We start from the raw sequence: 23,754 nt of genomic DNA on the forward strand, positions 1-23,754 counted from the left end.
TGACTGGCTCTCTATAGGCAGCACAGTGGTGTAGTGGTTAGCACTCTCACCTAGCAGTAAGAAGGGTCACTGGTTCACATCCCAACCATGACACTACCTGCCTGGAGTTTGCATGTTCTCCCTGTGCCTGCGTGGGTTTCCTCCGGGTACTCCGGTTTCCTCCCACACTCAAAAGACATGCAGGTAGGTTAATTGGCTTCTGTCCAAAATTGGTCCCAGTATATGAATGGGGACCTTGGATTGTGGGCTCCTTGAGGGTAGGGACCGATGTGAGTGTGCAATGTACAGGGATAGGGACAATTGTAGACACTCACTCAGGTTGAACTGGATGGACTGGTGTCTTTAATCAACCTAACTATGAACCTAACTATGAAACTAACTATGAAACTATCTTGGCAGCGGCTGTGTGAATTGCACAGGGGTCCTGTGCCTCTTTTGGTCCGTTTCAGGTCCGAATTCAGCCAATTCAGGCTGAAATCAGACCTGGAGCCGTGAATGGAGTCACACTGGACTCCTGCTGTGAGCCGCTGCGTTGTCCAGTGTGAATCCAGTCTAAAGAGACCCCTGATGTCTCATTTTTGAGACAGAGGAAGAGACTGAGGACAGCGATTTCCCAGTTTCATTCTCTGCAGCCTCAACTGCACTGGATAGTGAATGAATGGTGTTCTGTTCTGAGCAGCTTCTTGTTCATTCACAAACTGAAGCATAGTAAAACACATGACATTTACCGGCCCCTTCCCCTTCTCTCCACCCCCCTGTGTGCCAGCAACAGCAGCAGACCAGGCATACACTTATCACTATAGGAGCCCACAAAATCCTATGCAAATATCAACTTTTCAAAGTCACTGTACAAGGACATCAACGCATAGATAGCATAATATGGATAATGACTAACAGCGGACGAGTTTTGCACTAAGGCTAGTGCTTACTCATAGCATAGCATAATAGTTTGATAAAACATACACAAATTGTGCCACAATATAGCATTAAAGGGGTTGTAAAGCTTTGTGTTTTTTCACCTTAATGCATCCTATGCATTAGCCGGGCTTAGTTTAAGGGTGTGCACACTTATGCAACCATATTATTTTTGTTTTTTATTTTTACTTCCCTCCACCTAAAAGATTTCAGTTTGAGTTGTACAGTTTATAGGTCACATTAAAGGTGGAAAAAGTTCTGAAATGATTTATCTTTGTCTCTTTTTTTTTTTACATCACAGAAACCTGACATTTTAATAGGGGTGTGTAGACTTTTTATATACACATTATAAATGTAAGACTTTTTCGTACAGATATTTACAACTTTTAAAATTCAGGGGTAGACATGCCCCCAACTTTCCATATCACTCCGTTAAGACGTGGCATTGGCAAATCAAAAATCAAGCTATGTGTTGTAGGAGGTAAGGGGGATTGTAAAGATGGGCCTCTTAGAGGTACAGGGTTTCTCAGGAGCCATCAGTAGCACATTGGGGGATGGGATGCACTGTAAACAGTCGTTTTCTGCTGTAATTTGCTAGTCTGAGGTTTACATAAGGACATTAGTTCATTTGGGTGATTTTCTGCTGAGGCAGACAGAATATTTTATAACCTTCCTCATCTGCTGTCAAGGAAGGTCTATACAGGTCTCCATCTGCAAAGCATTCAGTTCTGGTCCCATTTGATCTAGTGACTATTGAGAAGGAATAATTTGTTTACCTCCCAGTGACTGAACACCAGCTGGGGGCTGGCCAGGCCACTTGTCCTTTTTCTTATTTCATCAGCAAAGCCAAAGCTTTCGGCCACGGGCAACACAGCCTTGATAATGAACATGTCTGTTCCTTCTTTCATCTCCTCCAACAGGACACGACCTTCTCTTTTTGACAGGACACCATACATACGACCTGTGAAAATGTTCATAAGAAAACAAAAGCCGCTAAGTCAGTCAAATGGTTTCAATCAGTTCCTGCAAAACACAGCAACTTAATTTTAAAATGCCTCCAAGAAGCTTGGGGTGGGAAAAAATAAACTTGACTTCGTTATAAACATAAAAAGCTAAGCGATGCATTTTATATACCAAAAATCTGCTCTTCTGCAAAAAGAACAGAATCGTTTTCTGAATCCGGTGACGCTGAGTGATATGTAAAGACAAGTTTTGAAATTTTAATCATCATTATTATTATAAAGTATTTATATAGCACTGACAAAGAGCTGCTTAAAATAATTTACTGATTGGTTCCTTTGATCTGAGAAGACTATCCAATTTTTGGGCAGATGGGGGACATAGCAACTTGCAAAAAAAAAATAAAATGCAATTTTTCTAATCTAAAACATTAAACGAAGAAGTCCATCCAAAGCTTGTTTGTCTGTACTTCTCGTATGGATCACAGGAGTGCACTTCATTTTGCACTCCTGTGACCCGGTTTCAGCAGAGAGCGGTCTGAAGTCCGCTCTCTGCTGACGTCACAGATATCAGTTGAGGCCCCACGTGATCCCAACAATGGGACTCTGGATCCACCAGGTGCATGGACCGACACCTGTCTCAGCCTCTCAGCGAGCCGCTGAGAGCCTGAGAAGGCCACTCTCCGCCCCTCCACGGCCCAGCGCTCCAGTGAACGAGGAGGCAGAAGAGCACAGAGCTGTGACAAACAGTCTACAGCTCTCTGCTCGCCGGGCTCTGAAAACCGATGTCCGATCTAGGGCCACAACTAACAATTATTTTCATAATCGATTCGTTGGCCGATTATTGTTTTGATTAATCGGTTAATAACCTTAAAAAAAAAAAAGTGGGTCAAATTGAGGTTCATTTTCAACCACAGTGACAGCAAAATTTGGAAATAGAAAACTTCTCGGTCAAAGGAATTTTCAGACAGTGTATGTGGTTTTTATTCAGAAATGACATTCATTTTAAAAACAGAATGTTAAAAACAAGTGAAAATTTCAAACAAAATTATTTTATTCAGTGAAAGTACAAAGATTTTTCGCCTGAATATTCTCATCTGAATTTGATCCGTGAGGCCAGCATAAGGCTCTGTGCACAACTATGCAGCTTGCTTTTGATCTGTTTCTGCAGCGCTTTTTGCTGTGCGTTTTTGATTTTTGAGCACGTGATTTTACTGCAATTTGCATTTTTTTTTGGGCAGATTAAAAAACACAAATTGCTTCAAAAACACATTACATGCTTTTCTGCAGCTTCTCCATTGAAGTATATTGAGCCAAAGAAGCACCGTTTTCCGTTTAAAAGTCCCTGACCCTTTCCAAATACGCAGCGGGTGAAAAAAAGCACAGATATGAACGTGTACCATAGGAAACCATGTAAATGAACTGTAGTGCGTTTCTGCAAAAAGCACCAATAGACCTATAGATGTGAACCAGGTCTAAGACATTTAGTAACATAATGGGGTTAAAAAGACAAAAAAAAAGCCCTTTATAGTAAAAAAAAAAAAAAAAAAAAGCAGATAATCACTACTTTAAGGGGTTCTTTTTTTACTGTAGAACTGTGAAAGTAATATTTACAGTAGCGATTATTTGTTCTTTTTGTACTATAAAGGGTTATTTTTTTTTTAACCCCATTATGTTACTGGCCAATTAATCAATTATGAAAATAGTAATCGATTAGTTGTCGATTAATCGATTAGTTGTTTCAGCCCTAGTCCGATTGCTCGGTTTTCAGTGCTGAGGCGCCGAAGGACAGGTACAGCATCGGGCCCATGCTGCATGCACCTAATTATAAATGGAAGAAATAAAAAAGAAACCCATACTTCTCTTTTAAACATAAACTTAGCATCAGAAAGAGTTTAATTACAGACCTTCTTCTCTTCAAACCTTTTTTTTTTTTTTAATTACTATCATTTTAAATGATTTAAAAAAAAATATACAGAATGGGTTTTTTAATAGAAAATTAAAAACAAAATGTTTCAAAAATAAATCAGGCACTGAAATCCCTATACTGGGTGAGAGTAAGCAGTACACCATGGGGTTGATTTACTAAGAATGGAGAGTGCAAAAATCTGATGCAGCGTTGCATGGTATCCAATCAGCTTCTAACTTCAGTTTGTTCAATTAAGCTTTGTCAAAAAAAAAAACGGAAGCTGATTGGCTTCTATGCAGAGCTGCTCCAGATTGTGCACTCTCCAATTTTAGTAAATCAACCTCCATGTCTTACTTGCTGTATCTTCAGTCTTGCACCAATAAGAACACATTATCATGTAGAGAACACAGGGGTCACAACTACGAGACCCAATTCTGTTATATACACTGAAAGCATAGATTACAGTTAGAAATCCTTTACAGTTAGAAATCCTTAGAAATATGGAGCATAACTAGATTGCATTAAACCAATTGTCCAAATACTATTGTCCATAATAAGAGAAATTATAATGGTGGTAAATTAATTTTCTTTTTTATAACACTTATACTTATAAGCTGATGGCATACATACCCAAATACATAGACACAAAAAACAAATCAGTCAATTTGTTGGTTACAGCTAATCATAAAGAGAACATAAACTTCCTGGCTAGCTCTCTGTCTGTTTTACACCACTGATAGAAATGTTTACAACCGCAAATTTCTAAAAATTGATTTCCTGTTTTAATTAAGTGCCAGGTAGAAAAGAAAGTAGGGATCAATGGAAATGAAGCTCACTCTCACTGGTCAGGCTGCAGGCCCAAGAAAATACGAATACGTCCATCCAACAGAATGTGAACCTCTACTGGAGTTCTTTTTGTTTTTTAATTTGTGGAGGGGGACTGAAGATAGTTCTTATCCCAAACATTGGGGTGCTAGTTAAACCTTATTCCAAGCCATCTGAAGATGGCATATGGGTCTATATCAGTGGCAGCCCATCCATTAGGGGCACCGCCTCCCTAATCCATGCACCCGGGCCCCCAATCTGCATGCAGGGCACCAGATGCACGGATTTAAATTTTAAGCACATGATTAGCGCCTGAGGCTCTAATTGGCTTTAAAAAAAAGGGCAGGCTGGGGGATCAGAGCACTGCGCCATGAGCCCACCCAGTTTTGTGACAATAACAAATTAATATTTGCTAATGTCTTCCTGATTCTCCTCCTGGTCAATCAGTAAGTGGGTCCTGAGACCCGAATGGCCAGGGAGAAGCAATGGCCCCTGGCCCTTCCCTGGTGCGAGGATCAGCATCGGCCTCCTAAGGTAAGGCCACCGATAGCCGCCGTCCATCTCCCTGCATTAAGCACCAGCCGCCACTGGTCTATATAGGATGTGTAACAACAGGAAATGAGTGGAAATCACCCCAAAGTGATGGGAAATTACCTCTTAGACAGTTGGCACTGGTTTATGGTTTCTAAGAGGTAATTTCCCATCACTTTGGAGCGATATCCACTCATTTCCGGTTATTATTCATTCTGATAGATTTTCCACCAACAATTGTTACTAAGACAAATAGCGAGATTGAATCTACCCAGTAGGGATATGGGCAGCAATGACAATCTGATGAAGGTTCTTAACATTTCCTTCTCAATCCAAAACAAAAATGAAAAGTTTTTGCCTAGCACTTTAATACATAACAAAGGAAAACTACAGGTTATCTGAGAGAGAACACAGCAGTGGTTATCGTTATTTAGGGCCGGTTCACACTGGTGCGATGTCAGAGATTGGATGTGATTTGCACAGAAGTGAAAATCATATGCGATCTCTGTGCGATGTGATTTCAGCCATAAAGATCGTATAGCTTAATTCACATCAAACTCGCACAGGACCCTTTTTTTGGCCGCAGCAGAATCGGATTGCATGAGGGTCCACACCCCATGCAACCCGATTCCTGTCCAAGTTTGCACTGTGATATGCAAACTGATTTGGGGGTGTGATTAACTTTTACCTGACACTCCCAGCAGTTCGCATAGGGCAGTATGAACTGCTGCCGGCAAACATGCGATACGGGAACCAGCAGTGGATTCGCAGGGTTCCAGCATCGCAGCAGTGTGAACCGGCCCTCAAGGACAAAACCTCTATGTAAAATCTTGGATGGAGGAAGAAAAGTCACCTAGATAAATTTCATCTTGAGCTCTGCAGTCAGGATTTTTACAACAAAGAGCCAATGGGACAGGGGAAAATGTAAAAATAAGCTTAAATGCTCCACCTGCTGACTGACAAGGGGAATACAACATATTCATATCATATATTTTACTTATCTGACCACGGAAAAAATATTTTCATATTTATTTATATATTTTTTGGCACTCCACATAATAAAGAACAATTTATACAAACTAGAACAAAAGATGTAGCACTGTGAATAAAGTCTAACATACATTAAACGAAAAATGTGTGAAGCTTGATTGTGAAGAGAAAGGATTGTAATTTTGAATGCACTTATTCACTTTATTGGAGTATTCCCACCCCTTGAAATGTTCCACATTTTTCATGTTACAAACAAAAATGTAAATGTATTTTATTGGGATTTTATGTGATAGACCAACACAAAGTGGCACATAATTGTGAAGTGGAAGGAAAAATGGAAGGAAAATGATAAATGCTTTTCAAATTTATTACAAATAAATATCTGAAAAGTGTAGGGTGTATTTTTATTGAGCCCCCTTTACTCTGATACCCCAAACTAAAATCTAGTGGAACCTATTGCCTTCAGAAGTCACTTAATTAGTAAATCAAATCCATCTGTATGTTATTTAATCTCAACATAAATACAGCTGTACTGTGAGGCCCTCAGGAGGTTTGTGCTTAGAGGCTTAGTGAACAAAAAGCATCATGAAGGCCAAGGAACACATCAGACAGGTCAGGGATAAAGTTGTGGAGAAGTTTAAAGCAGGGTTAGGTTATAAAAAAAATATCCCAAGCGTTCAATATCTCACAGAGCACTGTTCAATCCATCATCCGAAAATGGAAAGAGTATGATACAACTGCAAACCTACCAAGAAAAGGCCGCCACCTAAACTGACAGATCAGGCAAGGAGAGCATTAATTAGAGAAGTAGCCAAGAGGCCAATGGTAACTCTGGAGGAGCTGCAGAGATCCACAGCTCAGGTGGGAGAATCTGCCCACAGGACAACTATTAGTCGTGCTCTCCACAAATCTGGCCTTTATGGAAGAGTTGAAAGAAAGCCATAAAAAGTCCCATTTGCAGTGTGCGAGAAGCCATGAGGGGAGGGGGTGGAACGACGACACAGCAAACATGTGGAAGAAGGTGCTTTGGTCAGATGAGACCAAAATGAAACCTTCTGGCCTAAAAGCAAAATGCTACAGTATGTGTGGCGGAAAACTAACACTGCACAACACCCTGAATACACCATCCCCACCAAGAAACACAGTGGTGGCAGCATCATGTTGTGGGGATGATTTTCTTTAGCAGGGACAGGGAAGCTGGTCAGTGTTGATGGGAAGATGGACGGAGCCAAATCCAGGAAAATCTTAGAAGAAAACCTGTTAAGAGTCTGAAAAAGACTTGAGACTGGGGGCGGAGGTCCACCTTCCAGCAGGACAATGACCCTAAACATACAGCCAGAGCTACAATGGAATTTAGATCAAAGCATATTCATATGTTAGAATGGCCCAGTCAAAGTCCAGACCTAAATCCAATTGAGAAATTCAAGCAAGACTTGAAAATTGTTGTTCACAGACACTTTCCATTAAATCTGACAGAGTTTGAGCTATTTTGCAAAGAACAGGCAAAAATGTCACTCTCTAGATGTGCAAAGCTGGTAGAGACATTCATGGTCAAGTCCTGGAGAAAAAAGTGTGGGAACTCCCACCCAAGATCCACTTGGCCACCAAAACAAAAAATGATACGCTCATATGCACGAACACTTCAAAAGTTGTATTTTTCATCCAATTTTCGTATTGTGTGTATGAAGCTTAACTGTTAGTACATACAAAAAAACAATCCTCAATAAACATAAATAAGGTAATTCTCTGAATAATCAGCATTCATGCTTCCATGCAAATGTGAAAATCATGTTCTGATCTTTATTGGGGAATGTTATTTTGTATACAGAGTGTTTATGTGGTGAGTTTACACTTTTCATTGAACAGAGTTTGGATAACACAGGGTTAAACAGAAAGGTCATAAATGAACTGCACATTATCTGGACAGAATGTTTGGGGAGATAGTGATGTGTTCCTGCTTAGGAGATGTATGTTAGCTTGGGGGGCTGCAAACTCTGCAGGGCTCCAACACACTCTCGCTGCTATTCCAACCCTTCACATATTTCCACATAAACTTCTCTCCTGGCATTAAACTTTGCCAGGTATTGTGCTCAGCTTACCACCCCAAACTGATGTTCCTCCCTCAGCTCACCTCTCTCCCTGCATGTCCTGTGAGCAGAATAGCTGTGCTCCTCCTCTGGGTTCTCTCATCATATGGCACTGAAGATAGAGGAGGGTGGGATTCAGCGGGACACACAGAGCAAGTATGCAGGAGACAGGGGAGGAGGACAGAAAATCAGGAGGGGCCAGCGGGGAGGAGCGCATCACGAGAGGTCTGATTAATACAATCTCTTAGCAGCAGGGACCTGATCTACCCCTCAGCTAGCTGTGATCGACAGGTAATTTGAAGCGGAAGCTGTCATGGGGCCCCCTACTGGCAATGCCTGAATGGTCAGGTGTGTGGCACTTACTATTGCGAGCTGTGTCACCGGCTGCTGGTGTAGCACCTGCCACACAGCTCGCATACTTCAAAGTCTTGCAGGACGCGGCTGCTAACGGGAACTGAGTTCCTGTTGTGGAAAAAGTACAGGAACTCCGTTCCCATGCGTTCCCACAGGACTTGAGCCCTGGAGACATTCCCAAAAAGACTTGCAGTTGTAATTGCAGTGAAAGGCGGTTCTACAAAGTATTGACTCTGGGGGCTGAATACAAATGCACCCCACACTTTTCACATATTTGTAAAACATTTAGAAGACCATATATCATTTTCCTTCCACTTGACAATTATGTGCCACTTTGTGTTGGTCTATCACATAAAATCCCAATAAAATAAATTTAAGTTTTTGGTTGTAACATGACAAAATGTTGAAAATGTCAAGGGGTATGAATACTTTTGCAAGGCTCTGTATATGAAGAAATCTACAAGCATTACATTAAAACTTAGTATTGACTTTTAAGCATTTTAGTTCAAAGATTCTTTCAGCAATTTCTACACATGTTCAAGAAAAAGTGTATTACCACAGCTGTCTTCTGTAACAAAATAAAGATGTCTTCGGATTTCCCTTGTATTGGAAATTTGGACTCTCTTATATAGCAGTTATGTGTTAACGGGTCTCATGCATGAAAGCCCAGAGAAAGAGCTTTTTGTGTTTTTCACTGAAACCAGATATTTTTATTTATTAGCACAGCCAGTTCTCTCGCAGACACAAGACATTTTCTGACTTATTCAGTAAAATTGAAATACCAATAGCAGCCCTTCAGCATCCACCTGGTATGACTCAGTAAAGTGAATTCTAATTGGTCACTGGGCATTATTGCTCTTTGCGTGATTAAGTGATTTCCTCCTTGCACTGGTTACTAAATATGTCCAGTTATGTTTTGCATCAATCAGCATAGGAAAGTACAGGGGAATACCAACATTCCTATAAAAATGTTTTAGTTGTTGTGTAGTCATCCAAATAAAGTCAGATTTATATTTCTAAAATAAAGTAAAGTTGTGAAATTATATATTAAATTGTGTCTCGATTTTACAGCAGCATTACAGCTATAGACCCTTACTGGGTGGTACATAGTGGGCGGGGGTGGTACATAGTGGGCAGGGGTGGTAAATAGTGGGCAGGGGTGGTACATGGTGGGAAGAGCTTGTCAGCAGCCAATTGGTGAAGAGAAAATGAAGCCAGGAAAAGGTAAAGAATTAATAATGGAATGACATTTTCAGAAAAACATGCACGTTTGGCTACTTACAAGATAATTTGTAAGTGACTACAATTAAGCTGTAAAAACTGAATAAGATCTATAGAGAGAGGCCTTATCTTTTTAAAGAACATGTGATGAAATAGCACTTTTTTTGCAGCGTTATTTACAACCCTGATGCAAACATCATATAAAATATTATATATACGTACATAATGTTAATGCTGATTTCAGGGTGTGATCATTTATTTAATATAGGTACTTATATAGCGCTGTCAATTTATGTAGCGCTTTACATATTTATTACACATTCACATCAGTCCCTGCCCTTAAGGAGCTTACAATCTAAGGTCCCTAACTCACATTCAATACAGTGCAATATAGAGTAAGTAATGCACATCTAAAACCTAAGGCCCTGGGGAAGCCAACAATTGCTGTAGTAATTGGTGTTACTACATTGGTGATAGCCGTGATCTTTCAGGTCTTGTGTGAGTGGCTTCCCTTCTACATACTTACCACATGGGAGGTCACTCAGTCAGCATTGCCATCATTCAAAGAAAGCCTTGTATATAGTAAAAAAAAAATAAAAAAAAATACAAGGCATTCTCTGATTGGGCGAGGTGCATATTTTAACCTCATCAACCCTCCTCTCCACCCTGTCCAAAGAAAGAACCCCTTGCCCTCACGGAGAAAAGTACAAGGTGTTCTATGATTGGTGGCAGTGCTGAGAAAGCAACCTCCTGTGGTCAGTGTGCAGATGGGCGACAGCCGCGTGCACAGAATCTGATGGAACCTGGAAGATCACCGCTATCACTGTAGTAGCAACAACTACAGTGACTGTAAACATACCCAGAACACCCTCAGGCATGAGATATGCATACTTACATAGGTCCAGCTTGGACCTATGCAAGTATGCAACACTGATCACCCCTGGAGTTTAAGTTCAATCACAGACATACAGTGCCTTGAAAAATATATTCATACCCCTTGACATTTTCCACATTTTGTCATGTTACAACCAAAAATGTAAATGTAATTTATTGGGATTTTATGTGATAGATCAACACAAAGTGGCACATAATTGTGAAGTGGAAGGAAAATGGAATTCAAAATATTTTACAAATAAATATGTGAAAAGTGTGGCAGCATTTGTATTCAGCCCCCCTAAGCCCTTGTACACACGGTCGGAAATTCCGACGGAATGTGTCCTATCGGACCGTTTTGTCGGATATTCCGACTGTGTGTGGTCTGCATGCTCAGATCAAATTCCTAGACCACAGCTATTGGCTACTAGCCTAAACGTAGTCCCGTCGTTACGAAATAACGTCATCACGTTATGTACAATCGGATTTTCCGACAACTTAGTCCGACCGTGTGTATGCAACATCACTTCCGGACCTCTTCCGGAATTAATCTGTCGGAATTACTCCGACGGATTTGGTTGTCGGAATCTCCGACCGTGTGTACAAGGGCTAAGACTTCTATGCAAAATAGCTCAAGCTCTGTCAGATTGGATAGCAAGCGTCGGTAAATAGCAATTTTCAAGTATTGCCACAGATTCTCACTTGGATTTAGGTCTGGACTTTGACTGGGGCATTCTAACACATGTATGTGCTTTGATCGAAACCATTCCATTGTAGCTCTGGCTGTATGTTTAGGGTCGTTGTCCTGCTGGAAGGTGAACCTCTGCCCCGTCTCAAGTCTGTTGCAGACTCTAAGCCCTTGTACACACGGTTGGACATTCCGACAACAAAATCCGTCGGATTTTGTCCGAAACTGGTGTTGCATACACACGGTCAAACAAAGTTGTCGGAAAATCCGATCGTTCAGAACGTGATGACGTAATTTAGTTACGACGGGACTTTGTTCACGCTAGTAGCCAATAGCTTTGGTCTAGGAATTTGATCTGAGCATGCGTGGCACTTTGTCCAATCGGAATTCTCTACAAACCATCGGACAGTCCGATCGGATCATGTTGTCGGAAAATTTTATAACCCAGCTCTAAAACTTTGTCGGTCGGATATTCTGACAGAAACAGTCCGATGGAGCCCACACACTGTCGGATTATCCGACAACACGGTCCGATCGGACATTTTCCGTCAGAATGTCCGACCGTGTGTACAAGGCTAACAGGTTTCCTTCTAAGGATGCGCTGTATTTGGCTCCATCCATCTTCCCATTAACTCTGAACAGCTACCCTGTCCCTGCTGAAGAAAAGCATTCCCACAACATGATGCTGCCACCACCATGTTTCACAGTGGGGATGGTGTGTTCAGGGTGATATGCAGTGTTTGTTTTGCTTTTAGGCCAAAAAGTTCAATTTTGGTCTCATCTGACCAGAGCACCTTCTTTCACGTATTTGCTGTGTCCCTTACATGGCTTCTTACAAACTGCAAAACGGGACTTCTTATGGCTATCTTTCAACAATGGCTTTCTTCTTGCCAATCTTCCATAAAGGCCAGATTTGTGGCGTGCATGGCTAACAGTTGTCCTGTGGACAGATTCTCCCACCTGAGCTGTGGATCTCTGCAGCTCCTCCAGAGTTACCATGATGTTGTTTGTTCACTAAGGTTCTCTAACAAACATCTGAGGGCTTCACAGAACAGCGGTATTTATATTGAGATTAAATTACACACAGACGGACTCGATTTGCTAATTAGGTAACTTCTGAAGGCAATTGGTTCCACTAGATTTTTGTTAGGGGTAGCAGAGTAAAGGGGGCTGAATACAAATGCATGCCTCACTTTTCAGATATTAATTTGTAAAAAATTTAGAAAACCATTTATCACTTTCCTTCCACTTCACAATTATGTGCCACTTTGTGTTGGTCCATCATATAAAATCTCAATAAAATACATTTATATTTTTGGTTGTAACATGACAAAATGTGGAAAATTTCAAGGGGTATGAATACCTTTTCAAGGCACTGTAGCATATACACAATTTGGTAAATTACAGATTTGAATACCCTTTGCCAACATCCCTGAAAAATATATTTATTTATTACAGGTATTTATATAGTAGCAACCATTTACGCAGTGCTTTACATATATATTGTACATTTACATCAGTCCCTGCCCTCAAGGAGCTTACAATCTAAGGTCCTTAACTCACATTCATACACACAAGGGCCAATTTAGACAGGAGCCAATTAACCTATCAGCATGTCTTTTGGGGTGTGGGAGGAAAGCGGAGTATCCAGAGGAAACCCACGCAGGCACAGGGAGAACATGCAAACTCCAGACAGGTAGTGTCATTAGTTGGAATTCAAACCAACGACCCTAGTGCTGCCAGGTGGAAGCGCTAACCACTTAGCCACTGTGCTGCCCACAGAATCAGAATATTAAGGATGGTGTGGTCCAGAGTTAATGAGCTACAAATAAATAAAAATAATTTTTGTGACTCACACCTTTCAGTACTGTTCAACTCTGACGTATTGTGTACAAACTGGGCTTTAGAATTATATAGATTGGCCTCTAGAAGGATTCAATGGACTCTGTGTCACATTTTAATAACACATATTAACTGTTACATATACAACTAGAAGAAACGTCTTACCTCTGTGCTTGCCAACAAGGGTTTCTCCACCAAGCACTAAGTCATGCTTTGCTTGGGGATCAAATACTTATTTTACTCACTGAACTGCAACTCAATTTATAACATTTGTATCATGTGTTTTTTTCTGGATTTTTGGTTGATATTCTGTCTCTATCATTTAAAATACATCTATGATACCCATTCTAGACCCTTCATTTCTTTGTAAGTGGGCAAACTTACAAAATCTGCAGGGGATCAAGAATACGTATCATCTCTTCTCTTTTTTCCTTTTCCCCTTCCCCTCTCTTTGTTCTTACTAATTTCCTATTATTCTTTTTTTTTCTCCCTTTTTGTCTAGAGTTATTTAGCCTAGCCTTATTGGATCTAAATTCCTCTTATATCTAAAATGCCCTCCACCCCATGGACTGAAACTATTCATTTTAAGCGAGTACTTATACCTCGGCATCTCATTGTCATTTACCTAGCCATATCTTTTTATATGGTAAACTTTATAAATACACCTCAAATATATTTTACTTCTCCTTCCTTTTCCTTTTTTGACACATTCGCAGCCTGGTCACTGTGTGTCTTCTGTGGCCACACAGGGCCCCTCCCTTTGGGTCAACTGGTTCCCTGTGGTGGTGGTTGCCTTCGGGAGGTCTGGCGCGGTAGGTTCAGCTTCCTCAGGGGCAGGCATTGGCAAGAGTTGTATACCTTTATATTTTATGATATCCATGTTTTATATGCTTTTGTATATTTTGTACTTATTTCATTCTCTTTTGTATTCTTGTATAGTTTCACGTACTTTCTTGATTCGTATATCCCCTGGTGAAGCTAATAGACGAAACATGTGGGGCTAATATATGGAAAGACAACTTTTGTCAGAACTGAATATTCGCTAACTGACCACCTTCACAGTGAAATGTTGACTACCTGTGAACGAAATGGCCCTGATCTGTTTTTAATGTTATTCTTATTAAAATTATAATTTTTTTTAAATAAATGGTTTACATTATTATCTGTAAATACTGCACCAATCCCCCTTCTCCCACTTCAGTCTAACAATTAACTACTTGGGATGATGCACCAATCGTTTGGGTGTTCTACCTTAGCCGGACATACTTTATATAAGTATCATCCTACATTGTTTCACATTTTTAAATTCTCCTGTAACTGAAAAGACTGAGCACAGGCAATAAACTGGAAAGATGATGTGCGATACTTCAAGGCCAAAACACCTCACAGAATATGATCCTGCTAACTGACTTTTGGTCAGATTTTGACTTTTTTTAATGTCTGGAATGAATGTACATGTCTTCCACTCCTCCAGGTGATCAAAATCAGGCAGACGTTTCATTTATAAAGGTTTTTTATTTACTATCCCCAGAGACCTTTAACCTTTATATTTATGTATATGTATAGCTTTCCATATACACATTTTGTATAAAAATACTTACCTGCTTTGTAAAACCATTGAACAGAGCAGACCAGATCCCCCTTATCTGGGGTCCCCCTCCGGCGCTCCTGGCTCCTCCCCTCCACTTTGTGCCCAACCATAGCAAGCCGCTTGCTATATGCGCACTCCTGTTGGCACCACAGGTAAGTATATGGGGGGCTGAGAGTTAAGCAGAAGGTTTATTCACCGTAAACACTTTAAATGAATATGAAATACTGTATATTAATATTTTGGATTTTTAGCCAGCAGATTGTGGGTAAAAAAAAATTGCGTACAGACTTCAATAGCTCAAGCTAAAATCTACACACACAACTGAATAGGTCTTCAAAACAGTGGAACCAACCGGAAGTAGGAGCGAGTACATGTCATACCCATTTTGTAATCTAAACCAATACTTAAAGCAACTTTATTGCAAAAACGAACGTATAAAGTGCAGACACCTGTTTACCCGTCTCTTCCTGCCATCTGTACAATCCAATTGGCTAGTAAGGTAACCTATCATAGTGATGGAAACATTAGGAATTTTTGTGTGTTGGAATGGGGGGTTAGGAAGGTGTGGGTGGAGGGTACGAAGAAGCAAACTTCAAGACTACCAGGAAATGTCAGAACCCTTGTCAATCAAAATGCTCTGGGATTTGGCTTTAATGGAAGAGTCCTGTAGGTTGCTGTACTTTGAGGATCCTGCACTAAAAACAAAACAAAAAAACAAAAACAAATGTACAATTCTACATACACAATCCCATACCCACAGTTAATCTAAAGGAAGGCAACCCTCCTGCAAAGCAAAGCACGATCCAATTTGCTCCATCAGGGGAAAAACAGTTCCTTCCTGATAATGATATTCTTGCTCCAGCTGCACCGACATTATCAACTATTAATGAGGATGTCCCCTGATTTTCAGAGCCACTAAGGCAGGGCATTGGGACTTTAAAGCGGTATTAAACCCAAAACCAAAAATGTAATATATTGAAGCTTATCCATCATTAGATGTGGTGGCTGCATTCACTTTTTTTTATGCTTCTTTCCCTCTATCTTTACTTGATGATCTGGCCAGTAACACACCTCCAGTATTAGATTGCCCCCACTTTGGATGAAGGAGCACAGGGGGCACAGCTGGACAGCACCATTGTCAGCGTTGGAGGATGGGAGTGTTTAATGTTCTAGCAGATTTAAATACACTAACAAATTGAAGCTGAACTTCAGCTAATACTTTATAATTAATTACAGCAAACAGTTTTTTCATTTTAGGATAAAGGTTTTATATGAATAAATAAAAGCTAATCATTTCAAGCTCCTCTGCCAGCTGTATATGGTCTGCCTCCAACAATGTAACTTCAAGGGAACTTTTCTGTTGAAAAATAACAGACTTACTGGTTGGATCACCAGGTGAAAAAAGATGAAAGCAAGCCCAAATGCAGCCATCACACCTGAGAATTGGTAAGCTACAATATAATAAATGTTTGCTTTAGAAAATGAAAGCAGGCGTCTTCAAATTTTCTAAACAAAGGGCCAGTTTACTATCCTTCAGACTTTAGAGGGGCTGGACTGTGGCCAGTGGGAGTAGAAAATATCCTGGTGTCGATTGGTGTCCGTGAGAGGAATAGTGTCCCATCACTGGTCTCAGTTGGGGTATTAGTGCTCCATTGTTGGTGTCACTGGGGGGATTAGTGCCCAATTGTTGGTGTCAGTGGAAGGAATAGTGCCCGATCATTGGTATCCGTGGCAGGAATTGTACCCCATCGTAGGTGTTAGTGGGAGGAATAGTGCCCTATCATTGGTATCAGTGGGAGTAATTGTGTCAGTAGAAAGAATTATGCCCAGTTGTTGGTGTCAGTGGCAATAATTATGCCCTATTGTTAATGTCAGTGGGAGGAATAGTGCCCCAAGGGCTCGATAAAGGCAAGCAAAGGGCTACATCCGGCTCCTGGGCCGCAGTTTGGAGACCGCTGCATTAAAGAGCTAGTTCACTTTTACCAAAAATCTAAAGGTGGACAATGCTGTTACTATAGGTGCAGGCCATGTATGTATCTCCCAAGGCATGGCCGAAGAACTCCCACAGATGGCATCATCCCATCTTTCCATGTTGCTAGGCTGTTGCTAAGACACTCCCAGCCGTTATTGCTCAATGCCACCATCACAGGTGCACACCATTGCTCACTGCCACCATCACAGGTGCAAGCTCTCAAACCACCGCACCTGTGTGGTTCACTATCTCCCCCAATGCAGCATCATTGAGCTCAGAGCTCATGCAACAAGGGAGAGAGAGCGCAAACAAGGGGGTCTGAACCACCTGGGAGTGCCTTGGCAACATCCTAGAAACAAGGCAGGATGGGACGATGCCATCTCTGGGAGTTTTTCAGCCAGGCTTCAGGATGTAAATGGCGTACACCTATAGAAAAAGTGTTATTCAACTTTGGTCAAAGGTGCACAGTTTTTTTTTTTTTACTACAGGCATACCTTACCAGCATAGACAGTTTTTTGGTAAATGTGAACTAGCCCTTTGAATGAAATGTAATTGCTTAGCACACAAAGCAGGGTAACTCAATAATCAAACAGTTTTTACTTCTATGACAACACCGGCATAACAGAAAATTGTATTTTAGTGAAAAGTTGATACAGTTATGATTGTCTTTAAGCTATAAACAGATATTTTAATTAGAAACCTTGATAACTTCATTACAATTACATGAAGAAAAAAAAATGTTTTTAACATACACATTTTTGTTTTAATGTCATGTATTTTTGAGGTCTGCAATACAAGAGAAGTCTGGGACGATAGCCCAGAGCTGTCGGATAGTGTTCTTTTAGAAGTAAGGATTTAAAAGGAAGGCTGATGAAGTACATTTGTAAAATATGCCTTGGGCCTTGAAGTTCTCAGTGTAAAAAATACATTCTGAGGCTCTAAAATGTCTCAGAATGGCTTTTTTGTTCTGAAGAAACTTCAAAACATCTCCTTCTTGCTCAATTAAGATTAGAAGGAAAAAATTATTTTGTTCTTATATTAATATGGAATCGCCCAAGACTGTGTGCATATTTCATTCGCACAGCAAGACGCCAAACTACTTCAACCTTAAAGATACGACACAGAAAGGCTCCCTCCTGGTCCTACATCCCAACATCTGATGGAGAAGACTATATAGGACGCAAATGGCAGATACTGGATATAGGTGTTCAGTGGGGAACGATCCCATCTGATGCTCCACATTACTTGTGGGAAAGGTTCTACTTCTGACTTTTTACAAAAGTGGCAATTTCTTTGTTTTTCTAAAATGATATTGGAACATGGTGCAAAAAAAAAAAAAAAAAAAAAAAAGATTTTTCCTTATGGTGCCAGTTTAGAGGTTCATTAACTAACTGACCTCCAGAAGATTTACCCCCCTTCATGACCAGCCATTTTTTGCGATACAGCACTGTGTTACTTTAAAGGGGTTGTAAACCTTGTAAACCCTGTAAAACTTTTTCCCATTAATGCATCCTATGCATTATAGTGAAATATGCAACAAATATGCACTGTAACTGTACTAATTACACTGGCTGGGAAGGGGTTAAACATCAAAGGGTTCACTGTGTGCCTAGCCAGTGTTTTGGTAACGTGTGCCGCTTTTACTAAGGGATGTGATGGATTTTTCTATCCCTGAGAAAATGAATCATATCCCCACCGTCAGGACAGAGCTCTCCCTTGTTTACATAGGCAGGGCTCTGTTCAGCTTCTCTCATTGATGATCAGCGGGTGCTGGCATACATGACTAATCACAGCAAAAGCAGTATGCGTGTGTGCCACTCCCATCTGGAAGTACAGAACAGCTGGCCTGTAGAAATAGATTTTTTTTTTAAATCGACTAATTTTGATTAATTATAACGCACATACAGATCCAACTACTTTTAGCTGATCTCCTTGCAGTGCAACTCTGCATTAGTCAGTGGTAAATGTGGTATACACAATATACAATCACCCGACACTAGTTAGTTTCCACAATCCATGACTTAACTTCACAGTTCACACAAATTCGTTTTAAATTAAAACTGTAGCACTGACGTAAGTAATTTCTTTAGTGTGACAATCCCTCCACCTCCGGTCTAACTAATCACTCTCACCTTATGGCATGGGCCCCTGTGCAAGCAGGTGGTCATGCAAGCGGGTATCAAAAGGGTTAACACGGACCATAAACTTCTCTCACGTCTCCTTAGATCTCAGCAAGGATGCCAGGTCATGGGTAGAAAGAAAAGATCTAAGTGCTCACCGCATATGTATAAGATTTAATTTTTGTGTTCAAACACAAACTACTCACATAAAGATGATAAAAACACAGCATGTAAAGACAACAACCATGTTAGTTCCCGTAAAGCAGCAGCGGGTGACGTCATGAGTAGCCCCTCCCCTGTACGCATTATGTTCAATCAGAACTTCAACCTCACCGGACTCTTCCCCCTTCCCTTCGTTAGCAGATGGGGCAGTTGGGGAAGGGGGGGAGGAGTCCAGTGACGTTAGTGTCTGTGATGTCACCGGAACTCTGATGGAACTCCCTGAAGACCCGGAAGCCGGCGGAGAGGTAAGTACCCATCAAAAGAATTTTCATCGATCAAAAAAATTTATCGATTAATCGACTCTGACTCTCCAAGATGCTCTTTTTATACCCATTCATGTTACTAACCTGTTGCCAATTAACCCAATTAGTTGCAAAATGTTCTTCCAGTTCTTCCTTGTTAGTACTACGTACTTTGCCAGCTTTTTGTTGCCCTGTTCTAACTTTTTGGAGTTTAAACATTGAATATGTTTTCTATTTTCGATTGTGAATAGAAATAGGTTTATGAGATTTGCAAATCCTTGTATTCTACTTTTATGTAGATTTTACACAGCGTCCCAACATAGGGTCTGTATAAAAATTGAATACATGGGCACTGTCACACTGATCTCCCTTATTGTGATGGGATAATGCAATAGGTAAGGTATACCAGGCAACAGTAAACTTTTTGGCTTAGTGAGCACAAGATTGGGCAGCTCACATAAAAAAAATGGAGACTTACGCCTCGTACACACGATCGGACATTCCCACAACAAAATCCATTCATTTTTTCCGACGGATGTTGGCTCAAACTTGTGTAGCATTCACACGGTCACACAAAGTTGGTCGGAAATTGCGAACGTCAGGAGCGTGGCGACGTACAACATGTACGGCGAGAGGAAAAAATGAAGTTCAATAGCCAGGGCGGCTCTTCTGCTCGATTCCGAGCATGCGTGGAACTTTGTGCGTCGGAATTCTGTACACATGATCGGAACAACTGATTCTGTTGTCGGAAAATTTGAGATCCAGATCTCATGTCCGATGGAGCCTACATACGGTCGGAATTTCCGACAAAAAGCCACATCAAACATTTTCCGTCAGAAAATCCGACCGTGTGTACAGAGCATTAGGCTGCACTAGATTTACCTTAAACTATGTAGTGCAAGGGCCTGCCTGATAAAATACAAGTTGAAAGGGTTTAGGTTAGACCTCATATTATATGGTTTTGGTAAATCTGAAGGAAAGTTTAACAAGAAAATTGTATAGTGTACGGCCAGCCTTATTATGGTCCTCCCAGCACCAGCAAGGTAATCTTACTGTGATTGTGAACGAGTTAAACTGGTTTGTTGGTGTAAAATGAATTACTGACAAATGCAGGGATGATTTGCAATAAAAATAAAAATCTACACATCCATAAAGGTCAACTCTTCATCCTTAGGGCTATATTACATAAGAGCTTTTTGATTACGCAAGGATACAACGATCCTGCACCTGCATTTGTGCAAGTCTAAACAAGACTGTTGGGCAATTTGTGGCGATGTTACTTTCCTAAAGCAAGACAGGAAAAACACAAGAAAACTGCTCAATAATTAAGGATTTGTGCTATTACTCATCACATTGAAGGCAGCCCACAAAACTATGCAACTGTAGTCAACTATAATGCCAATTAATGTTTAGAATGCACAAACATCTTAAAGTGACACTAAACCCTCCTATTTTTTACAACCAAGGAAGCTGCCATCTTAGGCTCGGTTTGATCTGCAGTTGCCAGGGTGCCGCACATGTGATAAGTTATAACACCAGACATTTGATGGCCTGACAGTTCGGTCAAGAGCACAAGCAACTGTGACGTGATTCAGGACATGTCTTGAATTTGGCTGTTTTGGGAAACCATTAAAATCGATAGGTTTAGTTCCACTTTAACCACCTAAAGACCAGGTCTTTTTCTGACATTTGTTGTTTGCAAGTAAAAATCTGTACTTGTTTGCTAGAAGATTTACTTAAAACCCCTAAACATTATATCTTTTATTTTTTTAGCAGAGACGCCAGAGAATAAAATGGCAGTCGCAATATTTTATGTCACACTGTATTTGTGCAGCAGTCTTTCAAATGCATAAAAAAAACAAACAAAAAAAAAACAACAGTAAAGTTAGACCAATTTTTTTCTGTAATACAAAAGATGATGTTAGGCCGAGTAATAAGATACGTAACATGTCATGCTTTAAAAAAGTGCATGCTCGTGGAATGATGACAAACTACGGTAATTAAAAATCTCCATAGGTGACGCTTTAAACATTTTTACAGGTTAACAGTTTAAAGTAACAGAGGAGGTCTAGTGCTAGAATTATTGTTCTCGCTATAACGATCACGGTGATACCTCACGCGTGGTTTGAACACCATTTACATATGCAGACATGACTTGCGTATGCGTTCGCTTCTGTGCGCAAGCTTGGAGAGATGGGGCGCTTTACTTTTTTTTTCTTATTTATTGTACTTTTTATTTTTTATACACTGTCCCTTTAAAAAAAAAAATTGATCACTTTTATTCCTATTACAAGCAATGTAAACATCCCTTGTAATAGAAATAAGCATGACAGGTCCTCTTTATTGAGATATCTGGGGTCAAAAAGACCTCAGATCTCAAATCTCTCATTTACCTGTAAAACTCTCTAGACAGCGTTCTAGTGCTAGAATTATTGCTCTGTCTCACGTGTGGTTCGACTATCATTTACATATGTGTACGTGACTTACGTATGCATTCGCTTCTGCGCACGAGCACGGAGGGATGGGGGCGCTTTAAAAAAAAAAAAGTATTATTATTTATTTTACTTTTTTATTTTACACAGCCCCTTTGCTTTTTTATTTTTATCACTTTTATTCCTATTACAAGGAATGTAACCATCCCTTGTAATAGAAACAAGGATGACATTTCCTCTTTATGGAGGGATCTATTCTTTACCTTTAAACGCAAAAAATTTTTTTTTTCGATCTTTCAAAATACAAATTTCTTCCAACCTAGACCGGAAGTCTTCCAAGGTAAGAGAGTCAATCAAAGAGTGTTAACAGTTTGATTGCCTATCGGAGCAGCTGGCCACACTGTTGGATCGTTTCTCTGTCAAACTGGTGGAAACGTGAGCAGCGAGGGGGGGGGGGGTGGTACCGTTCCTGCTGCTTCAGAAACTGTTGCAGGGGCTCATGAGGCCTGCAGAAAAAAATGGTACCAGGGTTATCTTCAGCCATAATACTGGCAATCACATTGCATATATATGTTTTGGGGTCGGCAAGTGATTAACTGTAATTGAAATGCTATATCCAGCTGATTTAGACCAAGAGGTTTAGGCAAGAAACAAACACGGTCTTAAATGTTGGAAGTCTCTTTACTCAACTACAAGCTGGAAAATTAAAAGTTACAATAAAAAGATCTAAATTGCCAACTTTATCGTGAATGGACTTTACATAGCCCTACATATTTCTCCTACAACCAATACTGGTTAAATGTAGTAGCAACACTTAGCAACTGGTCAACAATTTTTAAAAGCATTTTTTTTGTCCACTTGGTCATTTTTACCTACAGGTAAGCCTATAATAAGGCTTACCTGTAGGTAAAATGAATATCTGCTAAACGTGCACGGTTTAGGAGATATTCACCCTTCATGCAGCTGCTGACGTCAGTGGCGCATACGCGCTGAAGGTCCAACGGCTCGTGCCGGACCTTGCTGGAATGAAGGACACCTGTGCGCATGCGCGGGAGTGATGTTATCGTGGCTTCGGCCAGTCACAGCGGCGGAACCCAGAAGAAACGCAGAGGGAACATATCAGCCCCCTCTGCGGTAACCGTGCCCTCAGCGGGAGCCTCGTTCTAAGGTAAGTATTTCATAATGCAGGGTCTTTGCTGGGTTTTTTTTCGGCAGTGTACTACCGCTTTAAGTGGAGTAAATCAGAGAAGCGTGTCCATCTCACTTGTAAATAAGATACATTCTCTCTTAAGCCTTTAATTACTAAATTTCAGTGGCATTCTAAGCTGTTCGCCTTAAGCAATAATTATGCATGTGCCTATTTGCCCTGTTTATAAAGCACAATTTTCTACATTATGAAAACTGTATTCAGTTGTATGTCATTCTTTGTGTAGAGTTAACCGTTACTGAAAAGATTAATTTCCCAAGCACATCACCCACTGACATCAATAACGTCACATGATTGAATTTGAATGCCGTGAATTTAAAGTAGATTTTTAGGCAATGCTATACCCCATCTTTTAAATGTTGCATCCCTACTGCACCCCACTGTGCTGCAGACAATTTAGCATAATTGATTTAAATACCTTTTCTATGCAGTCAGTGACTGAAAAGCTCACTCTCAGTACAGCTGGTGACAGGGAACTTTCTCCCAATCCAAACAATGACCAGAGCAGCGTAAGCCAAGGGGGCTAAAAAACAAAACAAAAAAAAAAACGAACAGATTCTATGGTGAAGTGAGCTGCCATTTAGATAGGGGGAGGGGGAGGCCTATGGATGTGGTGTATCTGGATTTAACAAAAGTATTTGATCCAGTTCCCCATAAACCCGTAATCTACAAACTGAGGTCTGTGAGCATGAACCATAGAGTTTGTTCTTGGATAGAAAACTGGTTACAGGGGTGCGTCCAAAGGGTGGTGATAAATAATGTGTACTCAGAATG

The 23,754-nt window shown here is 40.5% G+C and overlaps 1 protein-coding gene across 1 annotated transcript in view; it reads right to left on the bottom strand.

Annotated features, from left to right (window-relative positions):
* Positions 1-23,754, bottom strand: part of EFL1 (elongation factor like GTPase 1) — a 558,006-nt gene that overhangs the window by 43,380 nt on the left and 490,872 nt on the right. Inside the window, exon 19 of the mRNA XM_077472758.1 lies at positions 1,692-1,876. Within this exon, the coding sequence (XP_077328884.1) occupies positions 1,692-1,876 (185 nt within the window). The remainder of the gene's footprint in view (positions 1-1,691; positions 1,877-23,754) is intronic.

The sequence above is a fragment of the Lithobates pipiens genome, unplaced genomic scaffold (assembly GCF_037356315.1).
Source record: "Lithobates pipiens isolate NorthernLeopardFrog02 unplaced genomic scaffold, aLitPip1_a1.2 Scaffold_8, whole genome shotgun sequence".
In the NCBI taxonomy this organism is placed as follows: Eukaryota; Metazoa; Chordata; class Amphibia; order Anura; family Ranidae; genus Lithobates; species Lithobates pipiens.